This window comes from Vombatus ursinus, unplaced genomic scaffold (genome assembly GCF_900497805.2).
Source record: "Vombatus ursinus unplaced genomic scaffold, bare-nosed wombat genome assembly UNPS02014801.1, whole genome shotgun sequence".
In the NCBI taxonomy this organism is placed as follows: Eukaryota; Metazoa; Chordata; class Mammalia; order Diprotodontia; family Vombatidae; genus Vombatus; species Vombatus ursinus.
This window is the reverse complement of record NW_020954579.1, coordinates 27,142,166-27,162,831: the sequence shown is the minus strand read 5'-3', so window position 1 is coordinate 27,162,831 and position 20,666 is coordinate 27,142,166. Positions and strand designations below refer to the sequence as shown.

At 39.8% G+C, this 20,666-nt stretch overlaps 1 protein-coding gene across 6 annotated transcripts in view; it reads right to left on the bottom strand.

The window, feature by feature from the left end:
• The window catches only part of PITPNC1 (phosphatidylinositol transfer protein cytoplasmic 1), a 358,377-nt gene extending 340,492 nt beyond the window's left edge, over positions 1 to 17,885 (bottom strand). For 2 of the 6 annotated variants that reach the window (XM_027872641.1, XM_027872649.1), the window contains exon 1: positions 17,866 to 17,885. Coding sequence is in view for 2 of the 6 variants with exons in the window: in XM_027872650.1 (XP_027728451.1) it covers positions 16,891 to 16,938 (48 nt within the window). In the remaining 4 variants the exon portion in view is untranslated. Of the gene's footprint in view, positions 1 to 16,890; positions 17,493 to 17,847 lie in introns of those variants that run through there. The other 4 variants (XM_027872648.1, XM_027872650.1, XM_027872636.1 and 1 more) reach the window with 4 other exon arrangements.
• Between the last annotated feature and the right edge of the window lie 2,781 nt (positions 17,886 to 20,666).

Below are 20,666 nucleotides of genomic sequence, written 5' to 3'. Positions count from 1 at the left end.
GTTGCTTTGCTCAGCAACACTAAGAATGCCAGAAGGTCATGATTCACCCAAATTTGAAAGGAAAAAAAGGAAAGGTGAAATGGAAGGAGTCATTTTATGAATTTTACCGTGTTCATGTGTTAGTCACCAATTTGGAGCTAAGATTTACTTCCTGCCCAGGTCAAACAGGGGAGGGAAGAAGGGAGACTAAATGTAAGAATAGCCCTTTCTAGTCAATACTGCAGGGAAAAAAGCAGAATGACTCACATTAGTACTTGATGTCAAAATTTTAATGAGCTTTAGATTCATTATTTGTAGCTCAATAAAGAGCATTTTTATAACAGATAATTCAATCATGCAAAGTTCTTACTTCCACCTATTCCCAGGGCCTTGGTCATTTTGGATAAAGTCTCTGAAAAAGTAGCCCTTCCTTCTATTTGCCAAGGCCAGTCAACCCCTCTACATTGTTGTCAAGGCCAGTCAACCCTTCCACCCATGGATGAGTTCCTCCTAGAGCCTCCATTTTGGAAAGCCCAGGCTGGCCAACTTTCATTCTTTTCCAGGCTCTACTACTGACTTTCCAGACTTCACTAATACTATGTCCCAGCCTATACTCCCCTACCCCTCCTCCCCTGTGCTCTTCAGCTTCCTTTTGTATATTATCCTCCCCCATGAAAAAGTAAGCTCCTTGAGGCCAAGGGCTAGCTTTCTTTTTGGCTTGCATTTATTATATTCCAGAACTTAGCACAGTGCATGCCACATAGTAAGTGCTTACTAAATGCTTCTGTCTACTTCATCTCATGATTTCTCATGTTCTCCAGCACACTGCATCCTCAATCATTACCCCCATTCCTTTCTCAAATCCTCAACCTCTTTCTGTCAACTGGTTCCTTCCCTACTCCTTTTACACAAACCTACAACTTTGAAAGACTTTAAGAATTCTGATCAACAAAATAACCAATCACAGTTCCAGAGGATCAATGATGAAATCTTGTTACTGCTCTCCTAACAGAGAAGTAAGTAATAGACTTAGGGTGCAAAATGAGACATGAGACATATATTTCTTTGGACATGGCCAACGAACAGCAATGCAAGGATCCAAAAATTTCTGCTTGACTACGAATATTTGTTACAAAGATTCCATGTGCAAACAGTGGAGGAAAGGAGAGAGATAGGAGGAAGAAAAGAATAAATTAAATAATAATAAAATAAATAATAATAAATAATAAATTAAATTCAAAATTCTGGTCTTCCCCATTTTTAAGAACCTTACATGCCCACAATCCTATATCTCTCTTCTCTTTCTCAGCCAAACTCCTTGAAAAAATTGTTTATATCAGTAAAGTCAAACTCAAATAGAAACAAGGGCCATTAAATCATATCTAGGAATCCCTGCAGGCCATATGTTGACTTAGAAAACTATAAATTAACATTATCCATGTTTTATTGTAATTTTGCTTATTTTGTTAAATATTTTGCAATTACATTTTAATCTGCTTCAGGCTCTGAGTTTTGTTACAGCCTGATGGTCTGTGTGTTTGACACCTCTCTGATCTACTCTCACTTCAACATCCCCCCCTCACTCCTCAGCACTTTGCAATCTGGCTTCTGGTCTTTTCACTCACCTGAAACTATTCTCTCCAAAATTTCCAATATTCTCTTAATTGCCACATCTAATGGTCTTTTCTTCTTTTTTAAAAAATTTATTTATTTTTAGTTTTCAACATTCACTTCCATAAGATTCTTAGTTCCAAATTTTCTCCCCATCTCTCCCCTCCCCTTACTCCAAGATGGTGTGCAATTTTATGTAGGCTCTACATATACATTCATATTGAACCTATTTTCACATCAGTCATGCTGCAAAGAAGAATTAGAACTAATGGGAGAAACCACAAGAAAGAAGAAACAAAAAAAAGAAAAAAGAAGAGAGAGCCAATAATATGCTTCGATCTGCATTCAGATTCCATAGTTCTTTTTCTGGATGTGAATAGCATTTTCCATCATGAGTCCTTTGGAGTTGTCTTGGATCCTTGCATTGCTAAGAAGAGATAAGTCTATCAAAATTAGTTAATGCACAACGTGGCTGTTATTGTGTTCAGTGTTCTCCTGGTTCTGCTCACTTCACTCAGCATCAGTTCATACAAGTCCTTCCAGGTTTTTCTGAAGTCAGCCTGCTCATCATTTCTTATAGCACAATAAATAGTATTCCATTACATTCATATACCACAACTTGTTCAGCCATTCCCCAGCTAATGGGTATCCTCTTAATTTCCACCACAAAAAGAGCTGCTATAAATATTTTTGTACCTGTGGGTCCTTTTCCCATTTGTATGATCTCTTTGGGATACAGTAATGGTCTTAATCCTAATCTTATCAACCACTCTGCTGCCATCTGACACTGTGGAACCCTCTTTCTTTCTAAATATTCTCTCTTCTGAGTTTTCATGACATTATTCTCTCGACATCTGCCTCCTATTTGACCAATGCTTCTCATCATGCACATTATAACCCCTCGACTGTAGCTGTTTCCCAAGGTTCTGTCCTGGGCCCTCTCTTCTCCCTCTATCTTCTCTTGGTAATCTCATCAGATCCCAAAGGTTAACTACTATACATATCTATATCTGTGTCTATGTGTACACACACATATGTATATATTCCCACTTAAACCCCAGTTTTCTCCTTGAACTGAAGTACAATGATAATTACATCAATTGCTTATTGGACACTGCAAACCATACATCCTAGAGGCATCTAAACTCAAAACGTCTGAAATGCTACTCATTATCCTTCCTCCTAAACCTTCCCTTCTTCCAAACTTTCCTATTTCTGTCAAAAGCACCACCACACTTGCACTATCGCAGGTTCATAATATCAGCATTAGCCTTGACTCCTTACTCTCTGTAATCAATTCAATTCAGTAAACATTTATTAAGCATTTACCATGTTCCAGGCACTGGGCTAAGAGCTAGGGATACAAAAAGAGGCAAAAAACAATCCTTGCACTCAAGAAGTTTACAATCTAATGAGGGGAGACAACATGTAACAAATATACATAAAGCAAGCTATATACACGATAAATGGGAAATAAATGAAAAAGGGATGACACTGGAATTAAGAGACATCAGGAAGGGTTTCCTGTACCTGGGACTTAAAGGAAGCCAATCAGGTTTGTCAAATCTTGCCACTTCTAGCTTCAACACATCCCTCACAACCAATTTCTTTTCAACTCACATAATTCCCACCTTAGCTCAGGCTTTCTTCACCTCTTGCCTAGATTATTCCAACAGCCTCCAAATTGGTGTACCTACTTCAGGTCTAGCCCTGCTGATTCTGCAAGGGGTTGAGATAGTGAAGGGAAGAGAATGGATCCAATGCAGAGGTGAATTTTGCCCAGGGCAAAATTCAGTCTCTCTCCTCTGCTTGTTTCTTCCTAGACTTTTTTTTCAATTAATAAGCATATATTTTCTCTCCCTCCCCTTAAAAAAAAAAGTAAGAAAAGAAAATCCAAACCCTTTTAACAAATATGCACAGTCAAAAGCCAAAAAGGGAGGTGATGAATCCAAAAGACAGAAACTGTATTGGCCATGTGGAAAAATGTATGTCTCATTCTGTATCTTGGATTCATCACCTTCCTATCAAGACATAGGTAATAATATGCTTCATCATTGGTCCTCTAGAATCATGGCTGATCATGGCAATGATCAGAGTTGCTAAGACTTTTAAAGTTGTTTGACTTTACAATTTTTTATTATATAAATTGTTCTGCTCGCTTCCTTAAAAGTCTTCCCAGGTTTCTCTGAAACCATCCTGTTCATTTTTTATGGCATGATAACACATTAACTACACATTAATATACAATACACAATATGTTAATTCATTTTTTAATTGATAGGCAACCCCTAAGTTTCCAGGTCTTTGCCATTTCAAAAAAGAGCTGCTATAAATATTTTTGTAGATGGGGTAGTTTCCTCTTGATCTCCTTAGGATATGCCTATTAGCATTATCACTAGGTCACAAAGTATGCATTGTTTAGTAACTTTTTAGGAAGAGTTCTAAATTGCTTCACAGAATGGCTAAACCAATTCTTAACTCTACCAATAGTGCATTCATATGCCTATTTCCTGTACTGATTTTTAAGGGTCACTCAGGAGGACATAACCTATCATTGTTCATTCTAAGGCACTGTACCATTTTTAATTCAACCAAGTATCCTGTTCCACCCTCACAAAAGAGAAATCAATTGACATGGCTCAATTTTTAGAATTAATTTAATACCTCACTATCAGTCTTTTTCCTATGATTAGGTCCTGAGTTTTCAATGACCTCTCATTGAAATAGTATGATCTCTCATACTACAAAACAGCAATCATCAAAATCTATTTGGTACTGTTTTGGGTTTGGTTTTTTTTTTTTTAATAACTCAGTGGAACAGACTGGATCACACAGGATCCAGAAGCAATCAAACACGGTTGCATAGTATTTAATACATCTAAAGATTTTCTTCTAATCTCCAACCTCCTCTGTTGTTGTTCAGTTGTTTTTCAGTTGTGTCCAACTCTTTGTAACCCCATTTGGGGTTTTCTTGGCCAAGATACTAGAATGGTTTGCCACTTACCTCTCCAGCTCATTTGTCAGATGAGGAAGCTGAGGCAGAGTAAAGGGACTTGCCCAGGGTCACACAGCTAGGAAATATCTGAGTCTGGATTTGAACTCAGGCTTTCCTGACTCTAGGCCTGGCACTTTACCATCTAGTTGCCTCACCTCCTGGCAAAGATCAAATCTTCCCTTCTCCACCTCAGACTGCTTTTCCTCCTCCACTGAAGCCTCACTTCTGTTCCTTTAGGAACCACTAGTTTTCCCTAAAAACTTTCAAGTCTTTTCACCATTCTCGTCAGGAAAGACCAACATATACTTCCCCTCCTCTACAATTCAGCCAAATTGGACAGCCCAAGCATTACAGTAGTACTCATCAAATATATATAATTTTGAAGGTCTTTTTTTTAATCACTCTTCAAGGCAGGCTTTCAGCACACTGAGTGAATCCTTTATGAAGGGTTTGTGTAAAGCCTAAGACAAGAATTATATAGCATGAGAAAGCAGAGAGTAATGATAATATATACCAGTAAAAAGGAATTCTCCCATTAATGAGATGACATATGCCAAGCATCAATATAGGATGGCTGTGAGCCAAATGAATCTAATTTGCAGATTTTCAGGCAGTGTTATTAAGTAACGGGGAAAAAATTTAGCCAGTTTGAGGGGTTGAGGAGATATTAATAGGTAGAATCCTTACCTGGAAATAAACCCAAGTTCAACTCCTCAAAACTATTCCTATTGTTTGAGGTCTCTTCCCTTCCACTTTTGAATCCACAGATTCTCAAAAGGAACCATTTTTTTCCCCAGACAACATCAAAGAGGTACAGAAAGAGAACTTCTAAGTAGGAGTCTTTTAGCAGGTGATTTAGCAAAGTTTAGTCGACATTCATGATGTGTTTACCAGATGAGGTACTAAGATGGGTATGAGTGATACAAAGATAGAAATAAGCCCTCTTCTCAAGAAGATTACAATCTAATGTACAGATGATAAATAACTATGACACAAAGAGCGCAAGATAAATGAAAAGAAAGAGCCCAGGAAGAGTACCATGAGAAATTTTAAGAGGAAGGGATGACTTTTACCTGTGGAGAATCAGGGAAACCTTAAAATGAAGTTTGGATTCACGCCTGAAGGAAAGGAAGAATCTATCAACAGAGAGGGTGGAGAGGCAGAGATTTTTCCAGGCAATAGGAACGATGTGAACAATATGAGATGAAAGAAAGACAAGAATTGGGGAGGGAAAGGAATTCCATTGGATATAATGAAGAGTTTTTGAAGCGGAGTATAACACGTGATATAACTGAGCAATTAAGTATGGAAGACCTTGAATCCTACCTAGAATCGAAATTCCCACTTTATTTAGGAAATAATAAAGAGGCACCAAAGGCTTTTAAGTAAAAAGGCATGGGCATAACGGTGCATTAGGAAGACAGACAGCAGTTTGAAAGCAGATGGGAAACTGGGAGATTGGAGGCATGAAGACCATATAGAGGTCGGCCACAACAATCTAGGTGAAAATAACAACTATATCTGACATTTTTGGGGCATATAAGTAGCCCAGTGGATAGAGTGTTGGGCCTGGAATCAAGAAGACTTATTTTTCTGAATTCAGATCCCAACTCAGACACTTCCTAGCTGTGTGACCTTAACCTGTCACTTAGCAAGTCACTTAACCCTGTTTGTCTCAGTTCCTCATCTATAAAATGAGCTGGAGAAGGAAAGAGAAAACCACTCCAGTATCTTTGCCAAGAAAACCTCAAATGGGGTCACAAAGAGTCAGATATGAGTGAAATAAATTAACAACACTTTGCATACATTATCTCATTTGAACTTCAACTACTCTATGAAATAGTCACTATAAATATTATTCTCATTTCACAGATTAGAAAACAGGCCAAGTTCAGGCCCTCTTCCACTGACACTTCTGGCATTTTAGAACTTTGAACTTAAGTGAGTTCATTTTTTGTTTTGTTTTGGGTTTTTTTGGTTGTTTTTTTTTTTAATAGAGTGGAAGTGGTAAAATATGAAAATGAGTTCAGGATTAGAAAAGTTGATTTGGAAGCACTGGTTAGACACTAAAACAGATACAGCCAGCAGTGGAAAATATAGAAGTTGAGCTCTGGGGAGATGTCAGTGGCAGAAATAAAAATCAGAGACAGGTGATAATTGAAACAATTAGAAAAGATGAAGTTACTAAGGGTAACAGTATTCAGAAAGAAGAAGTTCCAGGATGGTCTACATTATGAAGATATTCTATATTATGCAAAATAGTATAATGAAGCTAAAAGTCACTTTTTCCAATCAACTGACACTTTTCCAATTTTCATATTTGCAACATACTTTAGGCTTCATTTTCCCAGGCCACTCACAAAAATTACCCACTGAGACTGCTGTGTCGTTTCTGGTCTTCAACATCATCGTAGAGAAAGCTATTGGCAGGCTTTGCTCTTAAGGGGTTTTTATGGTTTTTTTGTGTATTTTTGTTTTTTCCAAATTGGCTAAAGTTGTCAAATTGGAAAAACCATACTTGAGCGTGCAATGTTCATCATTTGTATATTGACATCCTAGGCCTTTGGTTGGCTTTGCCCAAACCCCAGCCAACTTTCAAATCAATTTCTTAAATCTGCTGGAGCACACATAAAACTTCCTCCAAAAACTGAAAACAAGGATAAAGCCCATATAGGTCAGACAAGGGCACCTGTGACCTCACTCAGGCACTGAAAGCAGTGAACCTGGATGTACTTTTCCACTCAAGGAAAATAGCATTCACTCCCCAATGAAAAAGCCTTTAGGGCCTGTCACTAAGCATACTTTCAAAGCTATAAAAATACAAAGAGCCCCCACCACTAGATGCGTGTACACACATGCTGTCTGGGCAAGCATTACTAGGCTCAGAGCTATTAATATGCTAGATTTTTCAAAGCTGCTTTAAAAGAACAGAATTTCCTACAACTATAAGGAGAAATTCATTCTGAAACGGATATTCTCCTTTTTCTTTGCATTTAAGTAATATAAGCACAATCCAAACATAGTCTGTAAAATGATTCCTCAGAGGCCTAGGAGCTTACAAAATGGCTTTGTAAGGAAAAACAGAAAAAACAATAATTATTATCTAGTTTTAATTAAGAACAATTTCCTTTTTTTTTTTTTTTTGAAGGATACAACCTGACGGACATTCACAATCAAATCATGAGGGTAAATTGTATTGTCCTTCATATACAAAAGATGGCCCCAGTAAGCTTCTGTCAATAAAGCAAGCATTTCTCATTATTTTTTTCTATTAAGGGTGGGCATATTTCCACTGATTCATCAACAATCTTGGCAAAGATTACTGGAGTGGTTTGCCATTTCCTTTTCCAACTTATTTTACAGAGGAGGTACTGAGGCAAACAGGGTTAAGTGACTTGCCCAGGGTCCCACAGCTAATAAATATTTGAGTCTGGATTTGAACTCAGATCTTTCTAACTCCAGGCCATTCCTCTATCCACTGAACCACCTAGCTGCCCCCCAGCAGAAATGTCAAACCACTCCAGTATCTTTGCCAAGAAAACCCCAAAAGGGCTTGCAAAAAGTCAGACACAACTGAAATGAATGAACAACAAATAAAGTTTGCATACTGCTTTTACGTATATTATCTCATTTGATTCTCACAACTACCCTGTAAGGTAGTGACATTATTATCATTCCCATTTTACAGATAAGGAAACTGAGGCAGATAGAGGTTAAAGTGACTTGTCTAGGCTTACATAGCTGGTATTCGAACTCAGGTCTTCCTGATTCTAAAGATTCTAAAGCACTCTATCTATTATGACATCTACATCCTTAAGATTTAAAAGGTCACCAGATAGAACAATAATAATAATATTTAAAAGACCAAAGAGAAACACCAGTAAACTCCATGACTGCACAAGACATCGAGAAACCTATAGATTCCCAAAAAAACCTATAGATAAGGGCAACACCAAAGGAGCTAAAAGCGGGCTCAAGCTCTAGAAAATGAAGCATGAAGCTAGTGAACGGTGAGGCTACACATGGGGCGAGGCCGGGTCCTAGTAGCCCTTCAGCCCTTCCCAAGCTCCCTCTGAGTACAGCTCTCTCTGAGGCACGATGCTTTGCTGGGATCCAAGGGTTTGAGATGTTCCTTAAGTCCACAGACAGGCAGGGCTACTCTCTACCATGAGGGGTAATGCTGCCTGAAGCTTTGTTCACTCTTGGGTGACTGTCTCTCCACATCTGTATCTGTTCTCAGCTGTGACTCTACTCCCTTCTGGATGTACTATCTCCTACTAATCCAGCATAGCTAAGGGAGGGGGGTGAGGAGGAGGAAAAAGGGGAAAGGGAAGGAAATCCTCTCTTCCTATCGCTTTTCCAGCCCTGGTTCAGGCGCAGAGGTCTCTCAAAACTGCCTCCAACTCTCAAAATGAAACTCTTCTGCTAAATGAATGGCATTTTTCAAATTGGCTTTAAAGGTCAGGACTTAACATTTTTAAAAGGCAGAATTTATAGGGCCCCAGGGGTGTGACTGAGCTCAACCAATCCTAAAATGTTTTCTGTGTGGTATCACTTTCCTTCATCCAAAGGCCAACGCCCAGTTGATTAAGACTTGTTGTGTGATTGTAGGACAATTCCTTAATACCTTAATATCTTGTGATCACATTCTAGACATTCTATGATTACATCAATCTGAGTTGGGAATTACAATGGGAAAAAAATCTTTGCAGCAAATGTCTTTAATAAAGTTCTGGTATACAAGATTTCCTTGAGGGCAATGACTATCTTTTGTCTCTTTTTGTATCCCCAGCGCTTAGCACAGTGCCTGGCACGTAACAGATGCTTAATAAATGTTTATCAGTTGATTGATTAGTTGACTGATATAGGGAACTGATACAAATATATAAGTACTACAGCCACTGCCTAATAGACAAATGGTCAAAGGTTATGACCAGAAAGTATTCAAAAGAAAAAAAGCAAGCGAGCTATAGTGATATTAAAAAGTTGCAAATAACTAATAATAAGAAAATTGCAAATTGAGATACCTGAAGTTCTACTCATCCTGTACCCATCAGATTGCCAAAGATGACAAAAAAGAAAAATGACAGCTATTTGAAAGGCTGAGAAGACAAGTACACTAATGTGCCATATTGGTGGACTTAAGATTTGGTACAACTGGTCTGGAAAGCAAAGTGGTCGCACAAGACCATTAATGGCAGGTTCACCAAAGAAGTCAATGACAGACTAACAGGGCCCTGTGAACAAAATTATTTATAGAAGCCTTTTCTGTTGTAGCAAAGTAATGGAAATTAAGGAGGTGCCTATCAACTGGGGAATGGGTGGAAAAATTATGACATATGAATGTAATGGAATATAATTGACATAAGAAATGGTAAAAGGGACTGAATTCAAAGAATCTTGGGAGGATCTATATGCACTGATGACAAGTGAAGTGAGCAGAACCAGAATGGATTTATATAAGGACTACAAAGGTAAGACAGCTGTGAAAGACTTGAAGACTATGATGAATATAATGACCAATCAAGATTCCAAAAAACTGGTGCTGAAGCATGCTTCTTATCTGGATTAAAGATGCAAAATGACACATACATATTCAGACAAGGCCATATGTGAATTTGTTTTGTTAATTATACAGGCATACCTTTGAGATATTGTGCACTGAGTTCCAGACCACCACAACAAATCAAATACCACAATAAAGCAAGTCACGGGAATTTCTTGGTTTACCAGTCCATATAAAAGTTTATGTTTACACTATACTGTAGACTATTAAATGTGTAATAGCCTTATGTCTAAAAAAACAATATGAATACCTTAATTAAAAAATACTTCATTGCTAAAAAAATGCTAACCATCATTTGAGCCTTCAGCAAGTCGTAATCTTTATGCTGGTGGAGGGTCTTGCCTCTCTCTGTGTTAATGGTTACTGACGGATTAAGGTGGTGATTGCTGAAGGCTGAGGTAGTTGTGGCAATTTCTTAAAATAAAACAACAATGAAGTTTGCCACATGTCCTTTCACTTGAACACTTAGAGACCACTGCAGGGTTATTAATTGGCCTAAATTCAATATTATGTCTCAAGGAATAGGGAGGCCCAAGGAGAGGGAGAGAAATGGGGGAAAGGGCAGTAGAGGGTAGAGCTGTCAGAATACATAAAACATTTGTCTATTAAGTTCATTCTCTTGTGTGGTCAAGGTTCCTGGTGCCCCAAAACAATGACAATAGTAACACCAAAGATCACTGATCACAGAGCACCCTAAGAGATATAATAATAATGAAAAAGTCTGAAATATTGTTGAGAATTACCAAGATGTGACAAGAGACACGACATAAGCATGTGTTGTTGGAAAAATGGCACTGAAAGACTTGCTAGAGGCAGGATTGCCACAAATCTTCAATTTGTAAAAAATGTAGTATCTTCAAAGTGCAATAAAATAAGGCATGCCTGTATTTATTTGTTACAAGGGAGTGTAGAGGGATGGGGGCAGGGTGATAATAGTGATAACAATGTAAAAAAAAAAATGGAGAACAGAACATCGGTGAAATGTTTTAAAAATACACTGAAGAGAGCAGAATGAAATTCTGAAGAAGATAAAGGCAAAAAGGGCAATTATGCTAAATTAAATTTATACTTGGAAAAATAAGTTGCACATAATAGACTCAGTTTCTCACATAATCTTCTTTTTCTGTTCTTTGTATGTGGAAAAGTTGATATTTGTTAAATTCGCAATAAAAAAATTTTAATTAAACTGTGTGTAGTAGTATAATAGTCAATAACGATTACACCTACTAAGTACCAGGCACTGTTCTAAGCCCTGAGGATACAAAGAAAGAAAAAAAGAAAGATCTTGCTCTCAAGGAGCTTACAATCTAATAGAAGAGATGGCATGCAAACAACTATGTACAGAAAAGCTATCTGAAGGAAAAATTGGAAATAATCAATAGAGGAAAGACATTAGAATTAAGGGAGATAAGGAAAAGATTCCTGTAGCCACCAGGATTTTAGAGGTCATATCCCCCTAATTAATAATATAAGCTTCCCAAAGGCAGGAAACTGTCCAGTAAAACATTTGCCTAGCAAATAGTAGATGCTTAACAAATGTTTGTCAAATTAAATTAAGCTTCTGTCCTTTATATTCAGGCAGCTAGGTAGCACAATGGATTGGGCACTGGACTGGGAATTAGGAAGACTCATCTTCCTGTGTTCAAATGTGGCCTCACATACTGAGTGAGCTGTGTGACCCTGGGCAAGTCACTTAACCCTATTTGCCTCAGTACCTCATCTGTAAAATGAGCTGAAGAAGAAAATGGCAAATGGCTCCAGTATCTTTGCCAGGAAAACTCCAAATGGGGCCATGATTGTACAACAACAACCTTTATGTTCAGTGGTATTACATTTTACAAGTAAAACTGAGATAATACCAACATTAAACTAAAATAACTCTTTCCTTCATTTGTCAACTTACGCCCAAATTTTATTAAAGGATAGATTTAATGCAAACATAAGTGTACTCCAGCTTTCTGGGGCAGCATGTTTTGCAGCTACTGTGTTGTTTTTTTTTAAAAACTATCTTCTCGGTAAATGCCTTTGCTAAGGGCTAATTGTGTGTACTAGCTGATTGTTAATGGGAAACATGCCAGTGGAGACTCATGAACTATACTTCAAAACTCTCAGTTTTAGAAGTATAGGCCCACAGGGGTACCATAAGAGCCTGAAATAGCAACTGACTATGAGACAGCCCAATCCATGAGTGAAAATTCAAGCCTGGGAAGTTGCTTCTGAAACAGCGCTACCCTGACACTAGCTTTCTCCAGTTAGATGGCCCAAGTGAATAGAGAAGTGGACATACAGTCAAGAAGATCTGAGTTCAAATGTGACCTCAGAGACTTAAACAATTGTGTGACCCTTGGCATGTCGACAGTTACCCCATTTATAAAATGGGAGTAATAAAAGCACCTCTTTCCCAGAGGATTCAGAGTTTTAAGGGTAATTTAAATTGTAAGGCTCAAATGAGGCAATATTTATAATGTGTTTTGCAAACCTGAAAGCACTACATAAATGATATTATTATATTATGACATTTGAGTGATCTGACCCCATGTAGAGAATAGTACCACCCAAGACATCAAATCTGCTGTCAGAACTCTCAGCAAGCCAAGTCTCTCTGAGGGCCCAAGCTAGCCCATGTGAATTGAAGTTTCCATCTTTTCTGTTAGTACATCATTTCCCTAAAGGCTCCTGAGTGCATAAATTAAAGTTTACAAAGAGTTAAAAAGAAAAATATAATTAAAAAGATAAGACAAAAAAGAAAAAGGATTGTTTATCTGGGAGTATTAAAATATTCTTGACTTTTTCAGGGACATAAATGTAGCCAATCAGGCATAAAACAAAAACTTAGGAAGAAGACCTGGAATGCATTACCTACTTTGCCACTAATTAGCTGCACGACTTTGGGCAAATCACATATTCATTGGGTCAGTTTTCATCTGGAAATTGGGCCTAGATGATCTCTAAAGTCTCTCCCACCTCTAAAATGTTATAATCTCAATCATTAAATCAAGCCATTGAGAATTCTCCCTTTCTGACAAGTACCAGCTCATTGAAGACAATCCTATACTAAGAGCATAAGTATCTACATTCTTACTTTAGAGGTGAAGATGCTAACATGACTTAATAACCAGGAAAGTGAATCATTAAGATGACTTCTTATTCAAGCTAATTAAGATGTGACTTCTTATAATTCATCAACTTCTCCTTACATTCTCTTTATATTCAAAAAAATAGAAATAAAACTACAACCTAGGTTGTAGGGAAATCTGCTTCCTTTTCTCTAGCTAACCCAGGCTTCTTTCCTGGAAGTATCAAGCACTTACTATGAAAAAATGGGGCTGGAGAAATAGCAGGCATCAAAATTAATTCTGTTAAGAATCCAAAGGTCCACTGATCTGGCACAGGTCAGGACCTCTGAATTTTTCTTCTTCCTTAAGATTCTCGCCTCTATTACATTCAACATCAATAGCTCACCAAAAAATAGTCTGTTCGGTTCTGAAAACACGGGCACCATTCCCAACTGCTGGTTAAATAGGAGTCTGAATTTCAGTATCACATTTTAAGGCAAATACATTTAGAACAAGTTAAATCAAGAGCTGAAGTAAAAATCAGTTTGCATTCCAAAGGGGTCTACAACACACCTGTGTAAATATCTTCCCTTTAGGAAAGCACATACCAGGTTTCTAAATACAGCTAGCATTTATATTGCACTTTAAGATTTGCAAAGGGCTTTACAAATTAATATCAGATCCTCACAACAACCCTAAGAGATAAGTGGTGTTATTGTGCCCATTTTACAGATGGGGTAACTGAGGCAGGCAGATTAAGTGACTTGCCCAGGGTCATACAGCTAGTTTAGTGTTTGAGGCTGAATTCGAACTCGTCTTCCTGATTCCAGGTCCAGCACTCTATCTACTTAGCTACCTACCTAACTCTCCAGTACCTTAGGGATGGAATGGACAAACAATTGTCACTAGTTGTCAAAGACCTAAGTTCTAGTCCAGGCCCAGCAACAGAACAGTCAGGCAACTTTCCATAAGTTTCATCTCTGTCTAAGTACCAACTCTCCTAAATAAAATGCAGGACTGAACTATATATTTTCTGGACCCCCATGCAGCTTGGAACATCTGAAATTTTAAATTACCCTTAAAACTCTGAAAGACAAAGAAGCAAACTACTTTAAAATCTGACCTCTTACAAATAATGAATCATTTTATTTAGGCCAAATTAATTATACATCATTAAAGGAGGGGTTCCTTTCAGTTTGCTAATTAGTATGTAAAAGGCCTCCACCTATATAAAATAACTGCTTAAATTCCCAAAATGGCCCTGGGCATCTATTATACTATAGCAAAAGGCGAAAGAAATTTTAATAAGCACTCTTGGAGTCATCTCTGAACATGCTGAGTTATCATCTAAAAATTTTTTTTAACTTTGTCCGGGCCATATATAATTGTTTTTTGATTCTCTCTCTCACACTCACACACACACACACACACACACACACACACACACACACAACTATAGTAATTTTCTGCACTCTTCATATTATTCCATACAGTATTAAACATCTCAAACTTTTCCCCTTGATTACACAGGTTTGCCACAAATGAGATAATTAACTAGCTTTCTAGAAATGGTATAACTTCAATCAACTCAATTAGTCATAGTGGGATAGTACAGAGAGAGGGAAAGAAAATCTATCTTTTTTTCTTCCACTCCTCCCCTATCCAAACTCCAGGCTCCATTCATTAATTCAAACAAGTCCTTACTAATCACTGACCTACTCACTGTCCCTTAAACAAGCTTTGTACTTTCCTGCTTTCAAGGCTTTTCTTACGAATTTCCCTCTTTCTGGTATGCCCTCTCTACCCATCAAAATCCTCAGCTATTCTTCAAAGACTATATGCTACTTCTTCCCATAATACTTCCTTGAGGACCCCAACCAAAGTCAACCCACCCTCTGAGGTTAACGATGACTGTAAGCATGAATATGATGATATAAATGGATGTCTAGACAAGAAATATCAGACCTGAAAGGGACCTTGGATATCATCCTAAATTCCACTTCCCTTGCTTGACAGATAAGGAAACTGAGTCTCAGAAAGATACAATGGTTTGCCAACAGTGACATGCCTAATTAGTGACAGAGATAGAAAGAGACCCTGGATTCCTAACTCGCAGTCAATAGCTTTCAGTAAACCACACCAGCCTCTCACATCCAGGGCCCTACAAGGTGATTTATACCAGTAGATACACATTTAAATACAATCAATATTTGCTGAATTGAATGAATGAATGCATGGAAATCCATTCACATTAGAAAAACCATTCAGATCGCTAGTTTAAGCTTGCGCTTCTCCCAAACTTTCTAAAGCTCCTAACAACTCATAAAAGCGGACTTAATTTAAGTTTCCCTGATTCCCGTCTCCAGATGCTAATCAGTTATGAAATGATCAAAAGACAGAAAAGAGTAAGGAAAGAAAGGAAGACAAGGGTCTGTATGAATGATCCAGACAGTGCACCCACCCATCATTTTCTGAATAAAGAGAGGCTTGGTTGCTTTTTGGTTGCTGTTTTCAGAAGGGGTGTAAGGGCTGCAGCGAGAACTTGGAAGAAGAATGTCAGCCAGCACCTCCACTACCACAAGACTGCAGCAGGACCCAGGAGAGGAAGGTGCAAAAAGATACTGCAGGCAGGAAAAAAAAAAAGCTGTGCACTGGGGGCGCCATCCTGTGGCCCAGCTGGACCCCCTGAAACCACCTGGAATTCCTACAGAATCAAAATCTCCATGGAGAAGCAATAAGGGAGGGAAAGTTTCCCTTCCCTTCCCTTCCGTGCTTAGTGACTGGAGGCTACACACAGCGGTCTGTGTTCCCCAATTTTTTCCAAGATTTTCTGGAAGGGAAGAAAGAGGAGCAAAAGGGAATTGGGGGGAAGGGGAGGGAAAGTAAGAAATGTTCCTCCAAAGGTTTTCCTGCTCCTTTGCTGAATGAGTGTAAGGAACGCCAGCCTCTCCTAACCACCAGGGCACAGAGAAGAGAAAGGGCTCCCCCACTGGGGCACGTCCGGGAGCACCTGGAGGGTGTGAGACTGCTCACATTTTAAAGAGGGAAATGAAGACAAGAGGTTGACTTGTGCGCCCTTACCGTTCACATTTCTAGGAGCCTGGAGCTGCGAACTTGAGTAGCGGTAGTATCTTATTTTTGTTTTGGGATGAATACGGGAGGGGTTGGTTTTCGTTTTCATTTTTTTTTTGTTTTGGTTTTTAATTAAAGATAGAAGGGGTGCTCGTCTACACTCCGGAGCTCGAGGGTAGAGGGAGCCTTTTCAATACACAGTTAAGTCCAAGTGTATTCCTGCCCCCCTTCCCCTCCACCCAAGTCATCACCTACGTAAGACCTTTTTTGAGCAAGGAAGCGCCTCAGACCTTCCCTCCCGACACACCCTTACGGTGACAAGTGAAAACAGAAGAATTCCTTTCTCTTCCACTCCAAACTTGCCCCCCCCCTTCTGGTGTGGTGTTTAAACAGGATTTCCTTACTGGCTTTTTTTTTCTTTCTATCCTTCATTTTTTGCAATGGTCACGGCCTTCCTGAGAGCGACCAAGGAGGACGATGTGGAACACACTATATATGAAAGATTGAGGGAGCTGCAGGGTTTTAGGACAGGAGGAGAAAGGGGTGTGTGTACATGAAATCGGGACCCTGGCGTACCCCCATCCCCCCTTTCCCCAGGCAGCTGCACTTACCTCGTCCACGGTCAGAGGCATGCATATCCGGTACTCCTTCAAGAGCATATTCTTGCTGTCCCGGGGGTTGGTGCAGAGCAGCGAACCTCAGAAGGGACTGCCGGGCGGGCGAGTTCGAGTTCTATCTGCACCCTCTCCGAGGAGAGGCAGGCCCCCCGAAGCAGGCACTGGGGGGGGCAGCCCCCCAGACAAACCAGCTTTCTCAAACACGGGCGAGACCGAGTGCTAGCATACAGACACCCAAGCGCTGCCCGGAGCAGAAAACAACACCCCCCCGACCGTTCGGAGCTGCTGCTGCTGCTGCTTCCTTCCTCCTCACGCTGAGAGCAAGTCAAGGTTTGGGTTCGTGGGTTTCCCCCTCCCTTTTTTCCCCCTAAGAGGTCCCCCCCCACCCTCACAACGCGATGTGGCCAAAATCACAAAGGGAGGGGAGACCCGCTCGAAATAGCTCGGGATTAGCAGCCCGGGATGTAAAAGGGGGCGATTGAAATCAAGACCTGCCCGACACCCGGGGAGGAGGGGGAAGGAAATACAAAATTTTCGAATTTAAATTAATGCACAAAGCTCCCCCCCTTCCCTTCCAAAAACAAAATCCACCAATCCACCTCTTCCCACCCCCCACCCCTTTTTCCCAGTCTTTCCAAATGTTAATGTCACCAGGAGCCCATTGCAGCTGAAGAGAAAGGAGAGATGCTGACTTCACCAGACAAAGGCTTGATATATTTTCCTCCTCGGGCGGTAAACAAGATTTCCAGTCCCCGTCCCCCCCCGCCCCAGGCAACTCCCGGTTTAGCTAACGCTGGGGTTGAAAGGAGGAACAATCCCCGCTTAGCATTGCTTTGCTCCTAGGTTCCCCCAACCTCGGTTTCTGGAGAAGGGGAGGGCGGGAAGGAGCTGCCTTTTTTTTTTCCACGCCTCCCCCTCCCCCCTTCTCCCTCCCCGGGGCTCGGTGCGTGCCTGGGAGTTTGTATCCACCTGGACTTGGGCTGGAGAGTCCCCGCTGCAGCCTGCAGTACGCTCCTGCCCCGGCTAAGTGGGAGAGCGAGCGTGTGTCTGACATCAGCAGCAGCGGGGAGGATAGCCCCATCCGGCCAAAGGGGTTATGGTACAGCAAGGAATGTGGAGGATTAAAACCAAACAGCTTGTCACTCGGAGGCTGCTGCCAGCGACCTGAAGCAGAGCTGCCCCGGAGCTGAAGAGCTTAGCTGGGAGGGGGGGAGGGTGTATGGGGGGGGGGGAGGACCCTATTCTTCTTGAGTCTTCCCTGGCTCTTCACCCATTGGATTACATAGCTGGGCCCAAGGTGAATGTTTCCGAAAACTCTGATTTTTTGTAGATCCACCTTGGGAAAGCTTCTGGAGTATATAATATCCTTAGGTGGAATTCTCAGCTCTTCCCAATTCCCAGAACTAACATTTTCAGTGTTCCAACCAGGAATGTGGTTTGCTAAACTAATCCATTCCATGGAGTGGTGACAAATTAAGGGAAGGAAAGAGACTAGCATGGAGTAGGTAGGTCCTGGAGAGAGAAGGCTGGAGATATAAATTGGGTCCGGATTAGTGGAATGCTTTGAATGTCAGGCTAAAGAGCTTGGGCTTCATTTGTACTGGCATTTATATAACACTTTAAAGTTTGAAAAAATACTTTACCTACCTCGTCTCCTTTGAGACAATTGAGAAGATATGGAAGGTTCCTGTACTAAAAATAATATGATTTGATCCCTGCATTAGCAGGGTGATTCTCACCATAGTAAGGAAAATTATTTGCAAGGAGAAAAAAGTGGAATGAGTAATGTGGGAAATGAACTTGAATTAAATTGTGTTGCAAGCACTTTTTTCATTTATCATAGATTTAGAACTGGAAGGTAGGTGGGTCATTGAATCCATTTACAAATGAGGAAACTGAGGTTGAAAGATTAGATGACTTGGCTACAGTCACAAAACTATTAATGCCAGAGGCAGGATTTGAATGGATGCCTTCTTGACTCCAAGCTCTGCTGCGCCACCTAGCTGCCTCTTCTTAGTAACAACTGGAAAGAAAGTAAAATCTCGTTGGGAAAGAGTAAACAGATTGTGGTACCTGAATGCAATGGAATATTATGCTCACAGAGGAACGATGAATTTGAAAAATAAAGGGAAGGCTGAGAAGACATAAACAGATGTAAAGTGAAGCAAACAAACAGGAAAACAATGTAAGCAATGATTACAACCATGTAACCGGAAAGAAGAGCAACAAATCAAAACTGTCATCATAACAGGCTGCATTTGGTCACAAAGAAGAAATATGAGGATGTAGCTTACTTTGCAGAAGGGGAGAATTATGAATGTGGAATACTGCATATGCTGCCAGTTTTGATTGATGTGTTGGTTAACTTTCAACAAATGTTATTTTCTCCCTTCTTTTTAATTATTATTAGGGGTGGCTCTCCAGGTGGAGAGAGGGAGAGACATATTGGGAAATAAAGTGATATATAAATAAAATTTTTAAATCACAAATTGTATTGCAGATCCTGAAACACAACAGCTAGGAGGGAGGGAGAGACTCATACCTATTCTTCCACACTTTGGCAATCAGGCTATAGACTTTGCAGAACAACCAAAATAGGTTTTCATGTCAGCATTCTGAGTTCAAAAAGTCACAGTGAAATGTCAATGAAAATGCCTGGAGTGTTGGTATTTCATCCATATTAAATAGATCCCTTATTTTAACCACAAGAGGCACATTCTTCAGTTACTCAGGAAGCAGCATGTAGCTGCTGAAATCTGTTTTTCATTTGTCTGGTATTTGAAAGCTTGTTTTTTCTGAAAAGTTACTGGATGGGCTGACTGAGTTTTCCACTGACATCCTCTGTGTAGAATGAAATATGAATTTTAGTTAGAAAGGTATTGTCACTTAAAATACTGCAAACACCCAGACTGTATAGACCATAATATAGATGGCTTCTACATGATATGTTTAATCGTGATCAATGGATGATTAACTATAAGAAGCCAACAGGTTATTTCTTAGCATCTTCTGTGCCTTTTTCTATCAGTGTCATGACTGATGCAAAAATAAAAGAAGGCTGCACCAGGCGACGAGGATCACTTCATATTTTTCTTTTGTTTCATGGGTTCCCATGGTCAAAGACTTCATCACCAGGAGGCCATCCTGTTCTTTGAGCCTCTTCATCCTGAGCTAGGGTGGTTCTCAGAAGCAGACCCCAAATTTCTCCCAGAAACAAAGGTCCATTTTTTTTAATACTAATGTTCTATTGGTGGTTCAAGTCATAGAAATCATAGCCACCAGGTAACTGGAATGGCTATGTACCACATAGAAGAAAATGGAGAAACACATGGTGGATATAACCAGGCTGCAACATATTACAAATTAAAAACTTAAAAGAAGAATTGGAGTAAAGGATGATATCAGTGAAATGTATTGTGAAAAGGGAAACACTTTTTTTTTTTTTTTAATATATAAGCTGGGCTAGTTTTTTAAGCGGGGTAAAGAGACTATTTTGCTTTTTGCTGCCTGAGGTATACAAAGTGCAGCCCAGAAGGGGAATTAGTACAGAAGCTTCACCATGCTTATTGTTTCTCTCTAGGGAATTCTCTTCTGGCTCTGCTGGTCCTGCAAGAAGAGCTGAGAGTTGTTTTAACCTTATATTCTCTTTTTTTTTTTTTTTTTTGGTCGAGGCAGTTAGGGTTAAGTGACTTGCCCAGGGTCACACAGCTACTAAGTATCAAGTGTCTGAGGCCGAATTTGAACTCAGGTCCTCCTGACTCTAGGGCCGG